The sequence below is a fragment of the Grammomys surdaster genome, unplaced genomic scaffold (assembly GCF_004785775.1).
Source record: "Grammomys surdaster isolate TR1022 unplaced genomic scaffold, NIH_TR_1.0 125243, whole genome shotgun sequence".
Classification (NCBI taxonomy): domain Eukaryota; kingdom Metazoa; phylum Chordata; class Mammalia; order Rodentia; family Muridae; genus Grammomys; species Grammomys surdaster.
The window spans coordinates 821,848-841,190 of NW_021620131.1; the positions used below are offsets into that span (position 1 = coordinate 821,848).

Genomic DNA, 19,343 nt, shown 5'->3' on the forward strand with positions numbered 1-19,343 from the left:
CTATTTGCTAGGGACTTTGTAATATCAGCCCCTTTCCCTAATTAGCTGTGAACTCAGGATGATTTCACTCTTCTCCCTTGGCCTTCCCTGCTGTTCTCAGCCACTTTAGTAAAGAGCATCGCACGCTAAGCAAGAAGGATATGGCAAGACTGGCTCTCTTTTTCCACCAACGAAGCCATCTAGAGAGATAGCTACTTGCTCCCACAGAACTTCTGCTGGAGACAGGGGCCACTCTTGATGGGCATTATGAGGCCTGATGTTCCTAGGGAGGAAAGGGTGTAAGAAGTGGACTTGAATTAAATTCTTTAGATGACAGGCACTTGAAGATCAAAAAACTTAAGGGCGGGACCATGGCCCTGTGGTAGAGTACATGCATACCATGAGTAAGGTCCCGGGTCCCAACCCCAGTACTAGAAGGAAAACACAAAGTACTTAACGGAGTATCATCTGGGGCCAGCATGGTACGATAACTCAGTAGGTAACAGTACTTGCCCCCAAGTCTAATAGACAAATTCAAAATTCATGGGCCTCATATGATAGAAGAAAAGAACCAACTCCCTCACATTATCTTCTGAAGTCTACACCTTCATTGTGGCAGGCACATACACATGGTAAATACGTACATTTATTTTTATTCATTATTGTCTCAGTTACTTTTCTGTTGCTGTAATAAAAACATTGAGAAACGTAAACTGTAAAAGAAAGTGCTTAATTTGCCTTATGGTGTCAAAGGATTAGAGTTTATAATGGCAGAGGGAATGGCTGTCCGGGAGCTCACATTGTGATCCACAAGCACTAGGCATAGAGAGATCCTTCTTCCTAATAAGGCCATACCTCCTAATCCTTCCCAAGTAGTCACACCACCTAGGGACTAAGTGTTTAAATATATATACTTACGGGGGCCATTCTCATTCAAACCACTACAATTATTTTTAAATATATTTTTATTTTATATGTATGAGTGTTTTGCCTGCATGTATAGGTATGCATACCATGTACATACAATGCCTAAATATTGAGGGCTACATGGTGGAACCCTGCCTTTTAAAAAAGGAAAACTGGAGTATCTTCACATATGGGGCTGGAGAGATGACCAAGTTGTTAAAGAGTGCTTGCTACTCACCCAAAGGACCCACTTCAGTTCCCAGCACCCACATGGCAGCTCTTAGCTGTCTGCAACTCCTGTTCCAAGGGATCAGATGCCTTCTGACCGCCACAGACCCTAGGCACACCCCTGTGTACATACATATAGATAGACAAACGCACTCACACACATCTTTTAAAATGTTTTTAATGATCTTTATATGAGTAGAACTTAATTTTTGTATTCTTTATTTTTGTTTCTTTGCTTGGTTCTTAATTGTAAATTTGATTAGTTCACACATCTGGAATTTGTGCCAATTCTTGGTCTCTGTTGTTAATCCTGAAAACACTAGCAAAAATAAAGCCCAATTCAAGGAACTTTGTGGAAATGGAATCACAGTAATGGGCATTGGGGATGGAAGACACCAAGGAAGCAATGTCTTCCAGATACAGCAGGACTTAGGCACATATGAGCTCAGTAGGAGCAGCACCCACAGGACCAGCATAGGATCAAGCCAGATAATGTCTTGGCATTGAGAGAGGGAAGCAAACCTTATCTCCTGCCCCTAACCAAGAAGCCATCTCCACAACATCTCCTAACCAATTGCTCACAAAGAAAAAAACTACTTTCGCTAATGGAGTCTCATTGGGTATGCAAACCACAGGTAAGGCCTCCATACCTCACAGTAGATAGCCAACTCAATGCTCTTGTTCTTTTCTGGTTTGTTTGGTTTCTTTATTTCCCTCTTTGTTTTCTAAAATGAGAGAGAAAGAAGGCATGGAGTTACGGACTGGGAGGAGAACATGGAGAGGAAAACATAAGCAAAATATATTGTGTGTGGGGAAATCTGTTTTCAATTAAAAATTAAATAAAGTCCAAGTCACAGGGCCATTTTCCGAAGTATGAATCCATCGGACATTTACATGGATTTGTTTTACCTCCTACATGAGATACCATCCCCTTTTTGTTTTCAGATCATTTTTATTTCAAAGCAGTTACATGAAACCAAACACACACACACACACACATTTGGACACAGGCTTTTTCTCAACTTGGTCACAAGTCTAAGAAGTAGAATTACAATCACTCTAAAGTAGCCTTATGTAAGAACTAACCAACCACAATTTGGAATCATATTAGCCTAAAGTTAGGTCAGTGTTCAACTTTCCAGGATCAACCAAGCTTGTCAGTCTTGTTGTAAGAGTAAATACAGACAGCATCTGCCAATGGTGGGTCTTCAGGTGTTCCTTCAGGCTTAAGATGTATGAGTTAATTAAGTGCCAGAATCTTCCTAGCACGTGGCATAATGCTAGGTCTTGAATCACTAATTCAGTGGATTCTATACATTTAAGTAGGGGTAAGTTTTGTTGGGTTTTATAATACTGGCATTGAATACAGAAGTGTGCTGTGTGCACACATGAAGCCCACAGTGTTAGAATCATATGACATTTGAGGATTGTCTAAGAAGTAATTAGGGAAAGAATTTACAAATATTTGACAGCATGCTCACTTAACAGGTCACCCAAGATTGAAGACCATTGTTATTCTTTAACTGTGCTAAAGGGCCTTTGCCTTTAAGTGCCATTAGAAGAGTCCTTGCCTGGCATGCAGAGACCTTTCATTACGTTCCTAGCACAAGTAAACTAGATTTAGTAAAGCATTAAGTGGTAGTAACAAGATTAGTTCATGGTCATAGGTTGCATGGTGAGTTTGAGGCTAGCCCTGTCTTAAAAAGAAGGAAAAAAGCTGGGTGGTGGTGGCACACGCCTTTAATCCCAGCACTTGGGAGGCAGAGGCAGGTGGATTTCTGAGTTCGAGGCCAGCCTGGTCTACAGAGTGAGTTCCAGGACAGCCAGGGCTATACAGAGAAACCCTGTCTCGAAAAACCAAAAAAAAGAAGGGGGAAAAAAAGGAATATTTAGTCAAGTTGGGGTAGCTTCTCTTGTAGACTGCATCCAGAACTCCAGCTCAGAGATGTCGTTCAGACAGATCCTTTAGCACCTTTCTAACCAATTCTTGAGTGTTTGCAGCCCTTACCTGTGTCTGAATGTCTTGCAAGGGAGAGTTTACCCCTTTCCTCCTCCCAGGGTTTGGAATATGACAGGGCATAAAAGATGGATACTTCCTTCTCACAGTTCCCACACTTGGTCTGGACTGACCAGAGGCTCCCTTTAGCAGCCAGACTCAGGTCTCAGGCAGCTCAGTTTAGGGGTAGGGTTCCAGCAGGAAAGCAAGAGTTGAAGTCTGGAACAGAAAAGGAGAATGAAGAGCTGGCTCTGAGGTACCACTCAATATTCTGTAGTGAAGGACAAGGTATATAGGCTAAGGCCCTAAGCAAGCAGACGTCCTCTTCAAGCAAGTCAGAAAGGCCTAATTTACAGTCACTGAGTTCAGACAGCCCTGCTCAGGGTCCAAGATTTAGTGTATATTCCATTATCCATGAGGTAAAGGGCACTTAGCAGTTAAGTAGTGACAGAGAACAAGAGTGCTCCTACTGCTTGTTTCTTTTTAAAAATAGATTCAGGGGCTGGAGAAGCAGCTTAAGTCCTTAAGAGCACTGGTTGCTTTTCAGAGGACTTGGGTTCAATTCCCATCACCCACAAGATAGCTTACAACAGTCTGTAACTCCCAATTCCAGAGATCCTATGCCCTATTCCTGGCTACTGTTTGTAGGCAAGTAGTGTACAGACATACATGCAGGCAAAATACCCATACACAAAATAAAAGTTTAAGAAAAAAATATGTATGATATGCTATTTGGATGGACTATGGCTATGGAATCATTGCTTCAACTCCAAAGTTAGTCTGAAATCTTAATAATTCATTAGTCAGTTTTCTTTATTCATTAGTTTGCATATTTGGGTTCGATTTTGGTTTATTTCACTGCTTAGGTGCCTGCTTTGAAACACCACCTCCTGCTTTTCAATTTCATTTTTCTTTCCTCACTGTTTTTTCCCCTAACTCCATTTTTGTTGGTTTGTTAAAAAGGTTTGTCCAGAGGGGTTGCCTTTATCCGGTTTGACAAACGGTCGGAAGCAGAAGAGGCAATTACCAGTTTCAATGGTCATAAACCCCCAGGTTCCTCCGAGCCCATCACAGTGAAGTTTGCAGCCAATCCCAACCAGAACAAAAACATGGCTCTCCTCTCGCAGCTGTACCACTCGCCTGCTAGGCGATTTGGAGGCCCTGTGCACCACCAGGCACAGAGATTCAGGTGGGTCCAGAGGTTGATATCCTAGTGGGCTGTTCTTAAGTGTGCCGTGCTCTTTCAAGCTACATGTAGCCTTCTATTTTAAGGGGTGTGTGCTCAGAGGAGAAAATACTGGGGAAACTAGGCTGATCCAAGCAAAGTCATATCTTTCTAATTTTGTCATCACCTCTATTAGAAATCTGTCTATGCACTGGGCATGGTGATTCACACCTGCAGTTCCATCTCTGGAGAGACATAGGCAAAAGGATCAAGAACTGAAGACTATCTTTGACTAGAAAGCAAGCAGAACCTTGTCTCAAGGGAAAGCAAAAGGTCTTGTGGTAGCCCCTCGAATCAGGCAGGGGTTCGGGAATGGGTTCCAGGACCTCTGTAGGCACCAAATGTAGAGTTGCTCAGCTCTCCTGTAAGATCCTTGCTCATCACCTACAGATACCCTCCTGTAGACTGGATGATTGCTGATACCTAATGCAGTCTTAAGTGCTGTGATGTGTTAAGACTGTACACAGACATCATGGACTCTTTTTTTTCCCAGGTAAATTCAGATTGTGATAGGTCATATCTACAGATAGTCCATGGCTAAAGGGGAGCAGTCCCATATCCTGAGGCATCGTTGTCTTTCTCTTGGATTGAGAAGGTGCCACCAACTTCACTGGCTGCTAATAGTGTTCTAGTGTGTGGTTCCAATAATATGGAAATATAGTTCAGGAAGAATTGCAATCCTTTGGCCCTGGACAAATGGCTCAGCAGTTAAGAGCACAGCTTCTCTTCTACTGGATGTGGCTTTAATTCTCAGCACCCACATGTTGCATCACAACCATCTGTAACTTCAGTCCCAGGAAGGCCAGTGACCTCTTTTGGTTCATGAGGGCACCAGACACACATATGTTATATAGACATACATGCAGAGAAGACACCCATGCACATAAAAATAGATAGATCTATATTTTTTTAAATTATGTTAAACAAAATCTTTTGTATCTGAGAAAAGATGGGAGACAGCATGTGCTTAGGTAATAATCTGTTTGTAAATAAGTTTCCTACATTTGATCAGTGATTCTGAAGCAAGCTTTTATCATAAAACTTCCTTGTCTAGTTTCTCTTTCTCTTTTACATGGTGTCTAATATACTGCAGAGTGGTCCAGAGCTCACTGTGTAGCTTATGGGTAAGAGTGGCCTAGAGCTGGGCCTGGTGGTGCACACCTTTAGTACCAGTCAGATCTCTGAGTTCAAGGCCAGCCTGGTCTTGAGAGTTCCAGGACTCCTAGGGATTCATCGAGAAACCCAAAAAACAAACAAAAAAATAAATTAATACAGAAAGAATGTCCTTCAACTTCTGAACCTTCTGCTTCCGCCTTCCAAATGCAAACAGGTCTGCCACTACTATACCCAGTTTGTGTTGTGCTGGGGATGGAGCTTGGTGCTTCATAACTGCTAGTTGTGCACTCTACCAGACTATATCACAAGCTACTTACTTGGTCATATTTATAGCTGAGTGTTAGATGTCTGCTGCTTAAAGGCCCTGACCCAAAGAAGAACTGCTTTCCTCAATTCCATTGTCTCCATATTGAAAATGATGTTAGTTGCCAGACTCATCTAGAACAAAAACAGATCACTAACATAGATGCAGGATGGGGGTATTACTGCCTTGGGTGCAATGGAAATCTAAATTTAGGTGCCATGTTCTTTGATTTTTGTCAGGGTTTGCCTTAGGTGGATAACAACTTCTTCTTCAGAATTCCCATCTTTGTTTTAAGCAGCAGATCCTGCCATTTCCACATAAACTGTCTTGGAGGTTATTTTCACAATGTATCCTTGTAGAGTTCTCAGCCTGGCTCTGCTTCCAAAGCTGACCTGCCTCAACCCCCTGTTCTGAAGACAGACTGGGGAGCCATGTGGAAAGAATCAGGCCATTCCAGAAGTCTGAAGATGCTGGAGCATTCCCAACTAAGTAGGCAGACAGTTTTATGAGGGAGCTGCTCAGGAACAAGACCAGGGGATGCTAGAGGGAAAGAAAAGGGTTTGTGTCACAGTCAAGAGGAACAGGAAGAAAGGAAACAGGAGTAGAATAACAGAGGCCAGATGGAAATAGCAGTAAGGGAAGGAAGGTTAAGTAAGGAATTAGGAGGAGGTGGCAGAGATAAGGAAAGAAAGAAAGACAGGCTCGGATGGGCAGAAAGCAGGTAGTCTAGTTCCCCACTGCTCCAGAAAGACACCTAAGTCAGGACAAGAGCTTTCTCCATCAGAGATGATGAAGAGGATCTTAAATGAGAATGGGGAAGGTGCATATTTGTGATTATCTGAGTCAACGAACTCAGCTCTCAAGTTTCAAGAAGTCCTGCCAACAGAACATTTCCTATGAATGAAGAGTGTTGCTAGGCTAGAGATGTGTGTCTGTAATTGCAGCACTGGAAAGACTGAAGCAGGAGAACCTTTAAGAGAGTAAAATAATATCCTAGATGTTTTTAATGAACAGTCATCTATGCTGTCCATTAGGGGGTTGGTTCTAGAACACCCCTTCAAACCCCTGCCTCACATTCCAGAATCATCCAATGCCCAAGTCTAAATTATAAAATGTTTGCACTGATCTCATACACATCTTCTCTTCAGCTTATTTCTAGATCGCCACATGATTTATGCCTAATATGCTGTGATTACCATGGAAACAGATAATATACTGTACTGCTCAAGGAATAGTGACCCCAAAAGTCTGTATATGGTTAATGCAAGTAGAAAATTGTGGGATTTTTTGCAAGGAAGGGTTTATTTATTTATAAATATCTTACTTGATAAAAAGTTGTGTCAGTTCCAGATATGTTTGCTGAAGACATCATTTGGTTGAAAGAGTGCTTACCTAGCATATATGAAACTCTGGGTCCCATTCCTAGCACCACAGAACCTAGGTGTGTTAGTACACACTTGTCATTCTATTATTTGGAAGGTAGAGACAAGAGGACCAGAAGTTGAAGGTTATTCTCAGTTACATATGGAGTCCAGTTATACCTTACCTTAAAAAAAAAACAAAAAAAAAAAACAAAAAAAAAAACAGTGTGCTAGCATATGTACACTTAGTCCCAATACTCAGAGACAAAGACAGGTGAATCTCTGAGTTTGAATATTGGGTTCCAGGCCAGCTAAAACTACAATATAGTGATACCCTGTCTCTAAAATCAACAGCATGGGGACTGGAGAGATGGTTCCATGGTTAAGAAGACTCACTGCTCTTCCAAAGGTCCCGAGTTCAATTCCCAGCACCTACACAGCAGCTGACAACTGTCTGATGCTGTATTCTGATGCTCAGAGTATGTGCAGACAACATACCCATATATATATAATACATATATGAATAAATCTTTAAAAACAGAAGAAAAGAAAAAAATCAACAATAAAATGAAATACAAATGGAGAGCCTACAGATCTATCTGTGCCTAGGCCTACTGTAGTTGCTGTATAAAAATGTAGGTGACTTGGAACTGCAGGCAGCAAGCACCTTTCTAGTTCTCATTGAAAATGAGCTCAGCTTAATATCTTACAGACAGCTGGGTGCCAACCTACCACCCACATCAACAATATTCTAGTCTTTCTTACTCAGACTGCCTCTGGACCACAGGCCATCTTGACACTGTGACATCCTGCTACTGGCTATTGAAACCAGTTTTTACAGTTTTTTTTAAACCAAGGAAAGTACTATATCTTGGTTCTTTTTTACCACATTGAAACTAGCCCTGAAGCCTTCTTTATCATATTGAAAGTGAAGTCTCATGAGGCCCTACAGCCCAGAGTCTGCTATCATTTGGAGCAAGTAACAGACTCTGGTTGTACTGGTCAGTTCCACAGATGCCTTTTTTTCTCCTAAGACACCAACAGAGCTTCACTATCACGTTTACTCATCTCCTCATTCTACTATTACCACCATGTGATTTCAACCACATTCTGTTGAATTTATAGTTCACTCTGGCCAGGCATGGTGTACACACCTGTTGTCTTAGCACTCCAGAAGCAGAGACAGGAGGATCATGAATCCTAAGCCAGCATGAACTGTAGACTGAGGTGCCTGTGGTCCAAAAGAAAGAAAAATAGAGAGTATGAGGGAGAGACAAGAAGAAGTGTTTGGTGAGGGGGTTGGGGGGGACACTGTGGGAAAAACTCTAGTGTTGATTAAGTTGCTAATAGTCCTTTGGCCTTGTTCCTGTCTCCTGAGTTTATAGGCTTCGGTAGCCTGACCTGGCCCTTGTGAGATGGTTTTAGCCAGCCCAGAGCTAGGGAGAAGGAATTCTTGTGCTCTGTAGTAACTGTGTACAGCAGTGTACAGTTACTGCAGGGCTTTGACCCTCAGGGAGAAGTGAAACAGTGAAAAGCTAAAGCAGGAAGAGCTGTTGCAAGCTTTAAGTCCAGCACTTAGGAGGCAGAGGCAGATCTCTGAGTTCAAGGCCAGCCTGGTCTGTAGAATGAGTTATATCACAGCTCGAGCCAAACAGGGAAAAACGAAGAAAAAAGAAAAAGGAGGGACTCAATTTGGGCGAAAACTCCCTCTTTCCCCTACATGGATTCATGTATACACATGCTCACGCACAAAATGCGGTGAGCTTCCCTCAAGGAAAATGACAATGAGTTAATCCCTTGGAGTATTTTCACCTGTACTGGAACATATGGAAGAAACTTCCAGAATTTAAAATGTAAGTTGTGGGGTTGAGCTTGTGGCTCAGCACCAGGCCTCAGTTTCTTCCCTGGCCTCACAATTTGGGAAACAGACAGGGTCTGAGGGAAGGTGGGACAAGAAGATAATAAAGGTGAAAATTACCAAAGTACATTATATATGTTATGAAGATGTCACAATAAACATTATTTTTTAAGTTAGTTGACCCAAATGGTACCCCAGCCTTAAGCATCTCTAGCTCAGAGGTGCTGGCTGTGTAAGAGGCCCAAGTGTTCTTACATCACTGTACCAGAGCCATCGTCTTGGCCCTGCCCATCCTACTTCTTCCCACCCCACCCCCCATTGTGCAGGAACACCACTGGCCTTAACCTTGACCTGAACATGTGCTCTCTGTTTGCTAGGTTCTCCCCTATGGGTGTAGATCACATGAGTGGGATTTCTGGTGTCAATGTCCCCGGCAATGCTTCCTCGGGCTGGTGCATCTTCATCTACAACCTTGGGCAAGACGCCGATGAGGGGATCCTCTGGCAGATGTTTGGCCCCTTTGGTGCAGTTACCAATGTGAAAGTGATTCGTGATTTCAACACCAACAAGTGCAAAGGGTTTGGTTTTGTGACCATGACAAACTATGAAGAAGCTGCAATGGCCATAGCAAGTCTGAACGGCTACCGCCTGGGGGACAAAATTTTACAGGTTTCCTTCAAAACCAACAAGTCCCACAAATAACTCGCTCATGCTTTTTTTCTTTCTTTCTTTTTTCCTTTTCTTTTTCTTTTTTTGTACGGAATAGATAATTAAGAGTGAAGAAGTTGAAACTTTTTTGTTAGTGTACAACTCATTTTGCGCCAATTTTCACAAGTGTTTGTCTTAGTCTAAATGAGAAGTGCAAAGGTTTTTATACTCTGGGATGCAACCAACATGTTCAAATGCTTGAAATCCCACAAATGTTAGACCAATTTTAAGTTTCTTAAGTTATTTCCTTTAAAGTATCTATTAAACTGAAACCTAAGTAGACTGCGTTGACTAACCAGTCACTCTGGATGGTGGTGGAACTGAAGCATGCTCTTACTTCTAAGACTGTCTAACACCTGTTTCATTTGATGTCTCCACAGACTGGATTTAAAACAAAACACACAACTAGAAACCTTTTTTTTTTTTTAATTTTTTTTTTTTAATTTCTTAGTTTTAGTTTTTAACCTAAAGATGTTAGACAGATGGGGAGTGTGTTTTTTCTCAACTACTTCACCATTTTAAGCAATTTCTGCTTTAGTTGACAGGAAATTTGCCCTCCCCGGCATCCCACTGCTGCCCTGCCCACGCAGTCCCAGTTGGATGATGTCGGGAACAGCAGCAGGGCCCATGTTCTGGGGCTCCCACAAGGGGAGGCGGAAGGAGGTTCCACATGTTGGGCTGAGCCAGGCCGTCCAGAGACACAAAGGTGTTTTGTAAGCCCAGGCACCAATGAGAACGGACCAAAGAGTTTCAGGGCAGCTCCAGTATATTCCAGAGTCAAACCTGAGCTCCAGGCATGCCTGAAGATGCCCCACTCCTCTGACATCCTGAGTGTCTGTCCACACATTGCATGCATGGTGCCCACACATCAGATACTGTTGTTCATGCAACTTCCCGAGTTTCCAAGACCATTTAACCTAGCTTGAATGCACTACGGTTGCTCTGTTTTTAATGACACAGAAACATTTGAGCATTGTAATTCTCGCATCCCTTCTTGTGAGCACTAGACTTTTTCCAATCTTAGTCAGATTTTTGCTTTGAAATTTTGCTTTTGTATGGACACTCAGCAGAAAAGTACTTCTTGCCAGTTATCTATTAACAAAAACCTTTGATTTGTAGTTTTAAGGATTAACCCTCAAAGTTCTCTTCATAACTGCCTTGACGTTTGGGGTTCTGTTCTGTTAATTTTCTTTTGCTTTTTTGTGTTTTTTGTTTGTTTTTACTTTTGCATTTAAGACCATTAAATTTGATTTTGTTTTGCTCGAGTTTTGTTTTGTTTTTTGTTTTACCTTTTCTTTCTTTTTTGGCTAGGGAAGGGCACAGACAGCCCAGCATTCAGGGAGGAGTCTGTCAGACCTTAAACACTTGCCTCAAGTTTAAAAAGCATTTCTGGAGCTATGGTGTAAGAAATACAACTATGGATCAATGGTTCTTAACTCGGGAGCTAGTAGGAAAGGTCAGAGGGAAGGTCTTCAGAGCAGGTGAGGCCTGACCCCTACAGCCCTTAGGACTGCTCTGATTTTTATTAGTTTGTGGAGAGAATGAGAACAGGCTAGTGCAGTTACTGGCAGCTCTTCACTTTAATGTGAGCCTGGAGTGTATAACAGCAGGCTAGTATTTAGTTCTTGATATCATGGTATGATAGCATTATTTATATATTTGTTTACTTATATATATAGCTATTTTGTTTCATTCACTTAAGTGGAAAACTGAGCAAAAAGCACAGCCATCTCTAAAGCAGGTCAGTGTGTCAATAAGCCCTTGTACAATTTGAGGCTGCCTGTTCCCTCCCCCTGCCTCCTTTTCCTGATTTCCCTGGAGGGGCTCTTTGCAGTGTTCTCTGCCATTGATGAGGTCGCCTCATGTACTTAGGCTTTGTCCCACCCTAAGTGAGCCAAGTGCTGCTCAGTACCTCACTCCATCCCATAATTCCCAGCCTGTAGGACCTGAAACCCCAGAAGTAAAGGCTCATATACCCGAATCTGACCAAAAAGGGAGAGTGGGTTCCCTGCTCTGAGGGTGCAGAGTGCTCTTCCCTGTGGGACCAGAATGTTCTGTTAAAATAGGCATTTCCAGTTTCTTAGGCCAACATTCTTCTAAGTGAAGGTGGGATTTCTCATCCAACCTTTTCCTGGTTTCTCCTCATTCCTGCAGCTTTAGTATTCCACACCTGAAAGGGACTGTGTCTTTAAAGCACTTGGTGCTCAGAGCCAGCACCTCAATCACTATAACATCCCCACCACCCAAACACCTGTTTAGTCCATAGTAACTCTGAGAGGAAACAGGGAAATCTCACCAGCTACTAGAGGTCACTTCAAGTTCATTGAAATTCTTTCTGTGTGGTCTCCACTGTCTGGGCAGCATTCTAGATAAAAGTCCTAGTCCATTTCTTGATGAGCTTTCTTTGTCTAGAAGAAATTAGCTTTGAAAAGGTATTCCTGAAAGCAATTTTGATTCTTTGAAAGGACTAGGTGCTGGACCTGGGCTTGTTCATGACAGCTTGTCAGGCTTGTTGAGAGGGCACATTCCAGAATCCAGACGTGACTGTAGCTCAGAGATTAAAGCACTTGCCAAGCATGAGGGAATCCCTGAGTTCCATCCCCAGCATTGGAGAAAAAATCACAACCCAATAGAAAGATTTGTTTTGTTTTTTAAGCAGAAATTCATCCTGTTTTTATTGAGCAAGTTAAGGGCATTTCTTATGTTGGGAAATCTGATGGAAAAAATATACAGAGTAGGTAATGTTCATTCATCAGAAATATGGTTTGGCCAATACCAAAGAGGCTTTGATTGAGTTCTCTTGACCTCCTCTGGTAGTGGGTTATTTGTTGAGTCACCTCCAGGTTCTTCCGCCTACTTCTGGTTGGGTTATCTGTTTCTTTCCGGAGTGATTCTCTCCCCCAGTTGAAACTTTTCTAAGTAATGTGCCAAGCCATCCTGGCTGTGCCTCTCGTCACAGTACTGTGACTCTATCCCCCTTTTCCCCATACTCTCTGATCAGCTACCATCTCCCTTGACTACCTGAGAACCAGACTTCCCTTGGAGGGTGGGATGAGATGCTACTGTACTGAATGGGTTCTGTCTCCCCTGAAGTTGCCTTATCCTTTTAGTGGCCGTAAGTAGTTAAGGAACTCCTCCTACACAGCTTCAGACTGGACCTCCTGGTATAAGGAGTCTCTCATAAGTAACTGGAGTCTCTCAACTGGCATTTAAGGAGAACCCTGCTGGGTCAGAGAAATAAATGAGCCTCTAAGACAATGGCAGTTACCTATCTGGGGTTGTCTCCAAATAATAGCCATTTGTCTGTAAAGTAATGTGTTGAAAGGATGTGACCTACTCCAGTCAGGTGTTAGATTTGGAAATGAAAGTTGAAATAACTCAGCTCTTCCAGTTAGCATGTTTCAGCAAGATTTTTACAAACTCTTGATGCTTTTATCTCTTGATGCCAGCTTTTCTATCTTGGGTGAAAGAATATGAGTATGCTGAAAAGGCCTCTGCCTCCTCCATCCCCAACACCTTATCCCTTCCCGTCTTTCCAGGAACTACCTCACCTCCTGGGACCTGAGGTAGTTCCTGGGGAGGGACCCCTGGGGTTCATCACACTCAAGGGGTCAGGAATCCTGTTTCCAAACTTTCTTAGAGTACCCCAAAGTCATGAATGCTTACTGTTAAGTGTGGCATTGATGATTTGACACATTCTTAGGGGAGCAACAGAGCATGCATTTCCATCCTAAATAAGGACCCTCCCACCCCTACCCTTGACCTTTAATAATGATTGTATTACATTTTCCCATAACCTTTTGCTGATGTGGTTCAATTTCTTTTTCTCAGTCATGAAAATTATTTATTTATTTATTTATTTATTTATTTATTACTTGTGAGTCACCAGCTGCCAAGTATTTGCATTAGGCTGGTGGAGACTTTGAGAGGACTGTGCTTTTTTGTTCCCCTCCCCCAGAAAAGAAGGCTGGTTGGTTGGTTTGGACCACCTCTCTTCCCACATGCTGTTTCCCTCACAATGGCTTACTTTGGGGGAGGGGAGGGCTTCTACCATCTGATTCCCATGTTGTACACTAGATGGCTAGACATTTTTGTATATTAGTGTGTTTTAAGTTATTGATTTGTTTTATATGAAATAATTTATTTTTCAGGTACCATTTTTTTTTTCATTTTAACTTTGTTTTTACATGGGTTTGTTTTCAATAAAGTCTGACATTGCTGTCCAAAGTCAACAATAAAGTGAATCCCATTGTGTTCTTTTGAGGATGTTTATGTAACTAGCCTTTAAAAGTAATTTTCAGAAAAAGAAAGGTGGGGAACAAAAACCCTTACCTGTTTTCCTTCTCCCATTGCCTTTTTCCCCACTACTTTAAATCCTTGTGAATAAATGTTCTTCAGTGTTTTAGGAAGAAAAAAGCAAACCTAGATTTTGATAATCCAGAAGATTTCAGATTAATGAAGCTTTGAAAGAACCATTTTTCGAAATTTCAGTGACGTGTGAATATTTTTTGTCAATGGCTTTCTCAAAGAGAATGAAACTTTTGCACCATTTTCAGAGTTTTTATAGAGATGCCAAATTGATATATTTACATGTAATGGAAACATAAAAAAGTTTTATTAAACAATTGTTCATAGCTGTGTAGACATTTTAATTCAGCTTCCAAAACTCTTCAAAGTCGTATTTTGAAGATACGGGGTGTTAACTGACAATTCCAAACCAGTCAGTTGTCTGAATACTCAGTTCCTTCCGCAGGTGTCAGGTTTGTGTTAAACGTTCTGTTACCGCTGACTGGAATTCTGTGATATTTTGGTAATAAATGAAGTGGGATCGTTGAGATGTGATGGTGTAGGGGTGATCATCTGTGTCAACATTCCAAAGCCGGATAAAGTACCAGGTGACTTCTTCCCTCAGTGTGCCAGGACCTGGCCGCAGCCTTGACCTAGCCCATGGACAGCCCAGGTATGCTGTGTATCTGTCTCCCTCAAGACTCTCCTATTTCTATCCAGATTTTCTTCCTCATGGAGGAGCTCCAGAGCCTTGAATGGTGGACACCTTCCCCTTATCCTCAGGTTGGATTATAACATGGCCACATTTGAGCCACGGGGATGGAATGGGACTGTTTTAAGTATAACTGTCCATCTTACTGTGTAATTAGGAACACAGAAACTCATGTGGACTGGGAATATAATACTTTGGATAGAGTGTCTGTCTAGAATGCACTAAGTAAGCCCTGACCTCCATGCCCCAGTGCCACAGAAAACAAGCCTGGTAGTGTGTGCTTGTAATCCAAATGCTTGAGAGGAGGGACAGAGACACCTGTAGTATAGTCAAAGTCAGCAGCCTTGACTATGTAGCAAGTTTGAGATCAGCTTGGGATACAAAAGAACTTATTACCTCCAATCCCTCCAAAAAAGGGGGTTAGGAGTGCTCCCAGGAGATAAGGATCTGGGTCTGGAAAGCAGACTGTAGCTTGGAGACCTGGGAGGAAAACTTAGAAAAGCTTGTTAAAGGCCATCCTAGTTGAACAAACTTGGGACAAGAATGGGGGTGGGGGTGGAAAATTAGTTTGGTAGAATATACACCTTGTTAAGGCGAGCCTTTTGGAGAGGGGCCTTATGATTCAACAGAGTGAACGGCACACCCTCAGTCCTGGCCAATTGGTTGGCTATAGACAAGTGTAGAGAAAGGCTGGGAAATGCCACCAAGGGACTAGCCTTTAGACAGGCTACGGGCTTATTATCACATATACAAGGGACTGTCTGATTAAACAGGATGCATGGGATCAAAGAAAATACCAGGCCATCTGAGAAAGTACTTCAATGACCCAAAACTATAGAAGAATCTACTGCCACAAGTTGTCCTCTGAAAGACAAGTGTGCATGATCATACCCAAATTGAATTTAAAAATTGAACTTCAAGTGGCTTTCAGCCAGGCATAGTGACATGTGCCATTAATCCTAGCATTTAGGAGGCAGAGACAAGCAATCTCCCATAAGCCAGGCATGGTTCCAGGCACCCTGGGATACATAGACCATCTCACAAAAAGGGAATAGGAGATTTGTGAGTTAAGGCTAGTCCTGCTTAACTCTGGTTGAGGTCAGGCAGGGCTACATAGCAAAACTTTGGCTCCATAATAAGAACCCCTACTCTGAGATACAGATGGTAGCTTCTCAGCAACTTTGGGTTCTGGTTAGTCAAGTGAAGAAGTATACTCGAGGAAATACATGTGCTGCCCTTTAGGCAAGAAGGAACCATAAGCCATCAGTTGCAGAGATACAGATGTGCAGAAATGGAAAGGGTGGGAGTGCCTGGTTATGGTCTCGGTTGACATGGTCATTTCATGGCCCTGAAACCAGTTCCAAATTAGTTTTGTGTTGTGAAGTCATCTTTAAAAATTCGGGGTAAGGATAGTGCATGCAAGTGAGTGCCATGGAACAGGTGAAAGTCATAGGACAATTTGTAGGATTAGGGTCTCTTCCACCATGTGGGTCCCAGAGGTTGGTCCCTGGGATTGAACTCAGGTGGCATTTCTACACTCCCATACATTTTTCATCCTTTCCATGCTGAGATGAGCCGAAGGCCTGCTCTCTACCAATAAGTCACCACACCCTAATTTGTTTTCATGTAACCAACTGTGGATGGCTTTATGTCCTTAGTGGCTCAAACCACCCGTTTAACATTGTCTGGTTCCATGAGATGTCTGTCTGGGAACTGGATTCTGCAACTTGAACACCAAAATTAGAACAAGGATGAGGAGAGGTTAGCAAGGTCTCTGCTCAAGAATGAAATGGAAATTCATGAGGACTTCTATAATGCAAAGTGAATGTAGCATTTGATATAAACATAATTTTTCTATTTTTACTAGATTTTTTTATGTTATGAGCATTCTGCATGCATGCATGTCTTTGTACCACATGTATGCCCAGTGACCATAGATGCCAGAAGATGTCAGATCTCTTGGAATCTTGGAATTAAAGATGGTTGTAAACTACCATGTGGGTACTGAGAACTGAATCTGAGCCCACTGCAAGCCCAGCAAGTACTCTTAACCCACGTTCCGTCTCTCCCATCCAGTAAGCTTAAAATTTTGTTCAGAGCGTCTCACAGTGTGGTTTAGAGGAAATGAGACTAGGGTTGGCAAGGCAGCTCAGTGCATAAAGGTACTTGTCGCCTGGCCTCCACCTGAGTTCCATCTCTAGGAGACATGTGCAAAGAATGAACCATCCCCCTGCAAATTGTCATCTCATTTCTACTCACAGACAAAAGACAGTGTTATTCTAAATGTTTTTAGATCTATGTAGATGTTTTGCCCACATGTATTTATGTACACCATTTATATGCCTGGTGCTTACAGAGGTCAGAAGAAACCATCAGAATCCCCTGGGACTCAAATTGCAAATTGTGAGCTTCTCTGTGGGTTCTGGGAATGAAACTTTGGTCCTCTGAAGAGAAACAAGTGCTCTTACCACTAAACCATCTCTGCAGCCCCAGTTTTAAAAGTTTAATGGGGATAATAATAATAATAACCACCTTATGAAATTATTGGAATGACCAGAGAGCCAACTATGATATGTACCAAAGAAGGCTATGAGTCCTACACATTTGGCTTATTGAAATAAAGTAAAATGCAAATGAATGCCAGAGTCTTGGAGTCCACTCATAAAGCATTGGTTTCCCTGTTGGTATAACAAGAGGTTATTTGTTATTAATAGCTTCACATAACACAAATCTTGGGCTAGCAAGATGTTTCAGAGGGTAAAGGCACTACACATGACGACCTGAGTTTGAGTCCCAGAACCTGCATGGTAAAAGACCTCTACAAGGTTGTCCACTGACATCCATGCACTTAGAGTACAGCACTCAAGAAGCCAAGACAGTTTTATGAATGGACATTAAATTGCTCTTGCAACTTTGAAATTCAACAAAGCCAATGTGGGATTCACTCCTGTAATTGCAGTACTTGGGAGGCTGAAGCAGAAGGATAGCTTCAAGTTCAACCCCTAGCCTGGGCTAATAAATTCTGTAAGTCTCTAGCTTTAAAAAAAATTTTATTTTTTAATGAGGCCAGTGAAATAGTTTAGGACAAAAGGCAAACTAAGCTTTGATCACTTGGGTTGTCTTCGACCTCTACAGATACACTGAGGGACATGTGTACCTTTTACACACAGAGACACACACAGAAGGAATTGGAGGCAGGAGGAAGGAGGTAAATAAATGTAATAAATTTGAATAGGATTTATGGGTGGAGCTCAGTCATATATTCATTTGGCATGCATGAAGCCCTGAAACCCACTGGTCTTAGTGATAGATACCTATAATGACAGCACTTAGAATGTAGAGGTAGGAGGATCAAAAGTTCAAGGTCATCCTCAGTTATATATTGAGTTGAAGGCCACAGAAGCAGAAGCACAAACTTAAAAGTAGGAAAATGGATGAGCATGGTGGTCCATGCCTTCTTGCACTAGGAAGTTTATAGACAGCCTGATCTACAAAGTGAGTTCCAAGCCAGCAAGAGCTACATTGTAAGAACTTGGGTCAGCTTTTGGTTTTTGTCGTTGCTTTAAGTTGAGGAATACGTGTCATCACCCACCTACTCTTCTCTGTAAAGTTTGCTCTGGTGTAGTAGTCATCCTCTAAAGGATCTATATTCACCTCTCTCCCCAAGTGTTCTGGTTAAATTTTCTATCGATGGCTCTCCAAGGAAACCACAAAACATCAGACTTGAAGTATTTGCTATTTCCTGTGGTGTAAGTACACCCACTGTTAACAGGGCATCATCAAAGCTGGCATTGGTAAGAGGTGGACAGTACACAATATGGTGCTTCCAGAATGTAGAACTTTGGCTGCATAGAAAGTTGAAGGCCAGTCTGAGCTTCATAAGACCTTGCTTTAAAATTAGAGGTGGGGGTTAGGGAAGAGGAGGGGGAGGGGGCAGGAAGGGAGGGAGGGAGGGAGGGCAAGAAACAATACAATAGACAGTCATGCATCACTGATGCAGGTGCATCTTGCATCACTGGACATCAGTGGAATGTATCTGAGGGGAGATGAAACTTTTGTTGCTATACTAGAGGACCTGAGTTCAGTTCCCACATCAGATGGCTCACAACTACCTGCAGTTCGAGTTGCCATGGATCTGCTGCCCACTTCCAACCTCTGTGGACACTTAACATGAATGTTGCAAACACATAACTTTTAAAAAGGCAGGCGTACTGGCACATGCCTTTAGTCCCAGCACTTGGGAGGCAGAGGTAGGCAAATCTCTGAATTAGAAGCCAGCCTAGTCTACAAAGTGAGTTCCAGGACAGCCAGAGCTGTGTAGAGGAACCCTGTCTTCAAAAACCAAAAAAAAAAGGAATTGCCCAGTGGTTAAGACCATTGTCTGTTCTTCCAGAGGTCTTGAGTTCAATTCCCAGCAAACTTGTGACTCACAATGATCTATTCTGGGATCCGATGCCCTCTTCAGGCATGCAGGCATATATGCAGATAGAGTACTCATTTACATAAAATAAATAAATACATAAATCTTTTAAGATTTAGAAAAATTAAATATAGGTGCTGTGAACCAATGCCATCCTGCTTGGCTTCTCAGTGCAAAGCCAAGAAGCTTGTGTGGTGGGTTGCACCGAGATAATAACTTGGATGATGAAGTAGAAAGATTGAC

The 19,343-nt window shown here is 42.3% G+C and overlaps 1 protein-coding gene across 1 annotated transcript in view; it reads left to right on the top strand.

The window, feature by feature from the left end:
- The window catches only part of Elavl1 (ELAV like RNA binding protein 1), a 42,141-nt gene extending 31,195 nt beyond the window's left edge, over positions 1-10,946 (top strand). The window contains exons 5-6 of the mRNA XM_028785505.1: positions 4,073-4,298; positions 9,351-10,946. Coding sequence (XP_028641338.1) covers positions 4,073-4,298; positions 9,351-9,675 — 551 coding nt within the window. The 3' untranslated portion in view covers positions 9,676-10,946. The remainder of the gene's footprint in view (positions 1-4,072; positions 4,299-9,350) is intronic.
- Positions 10,947-19,343: the final 8,397 nt, after the last annotated feature.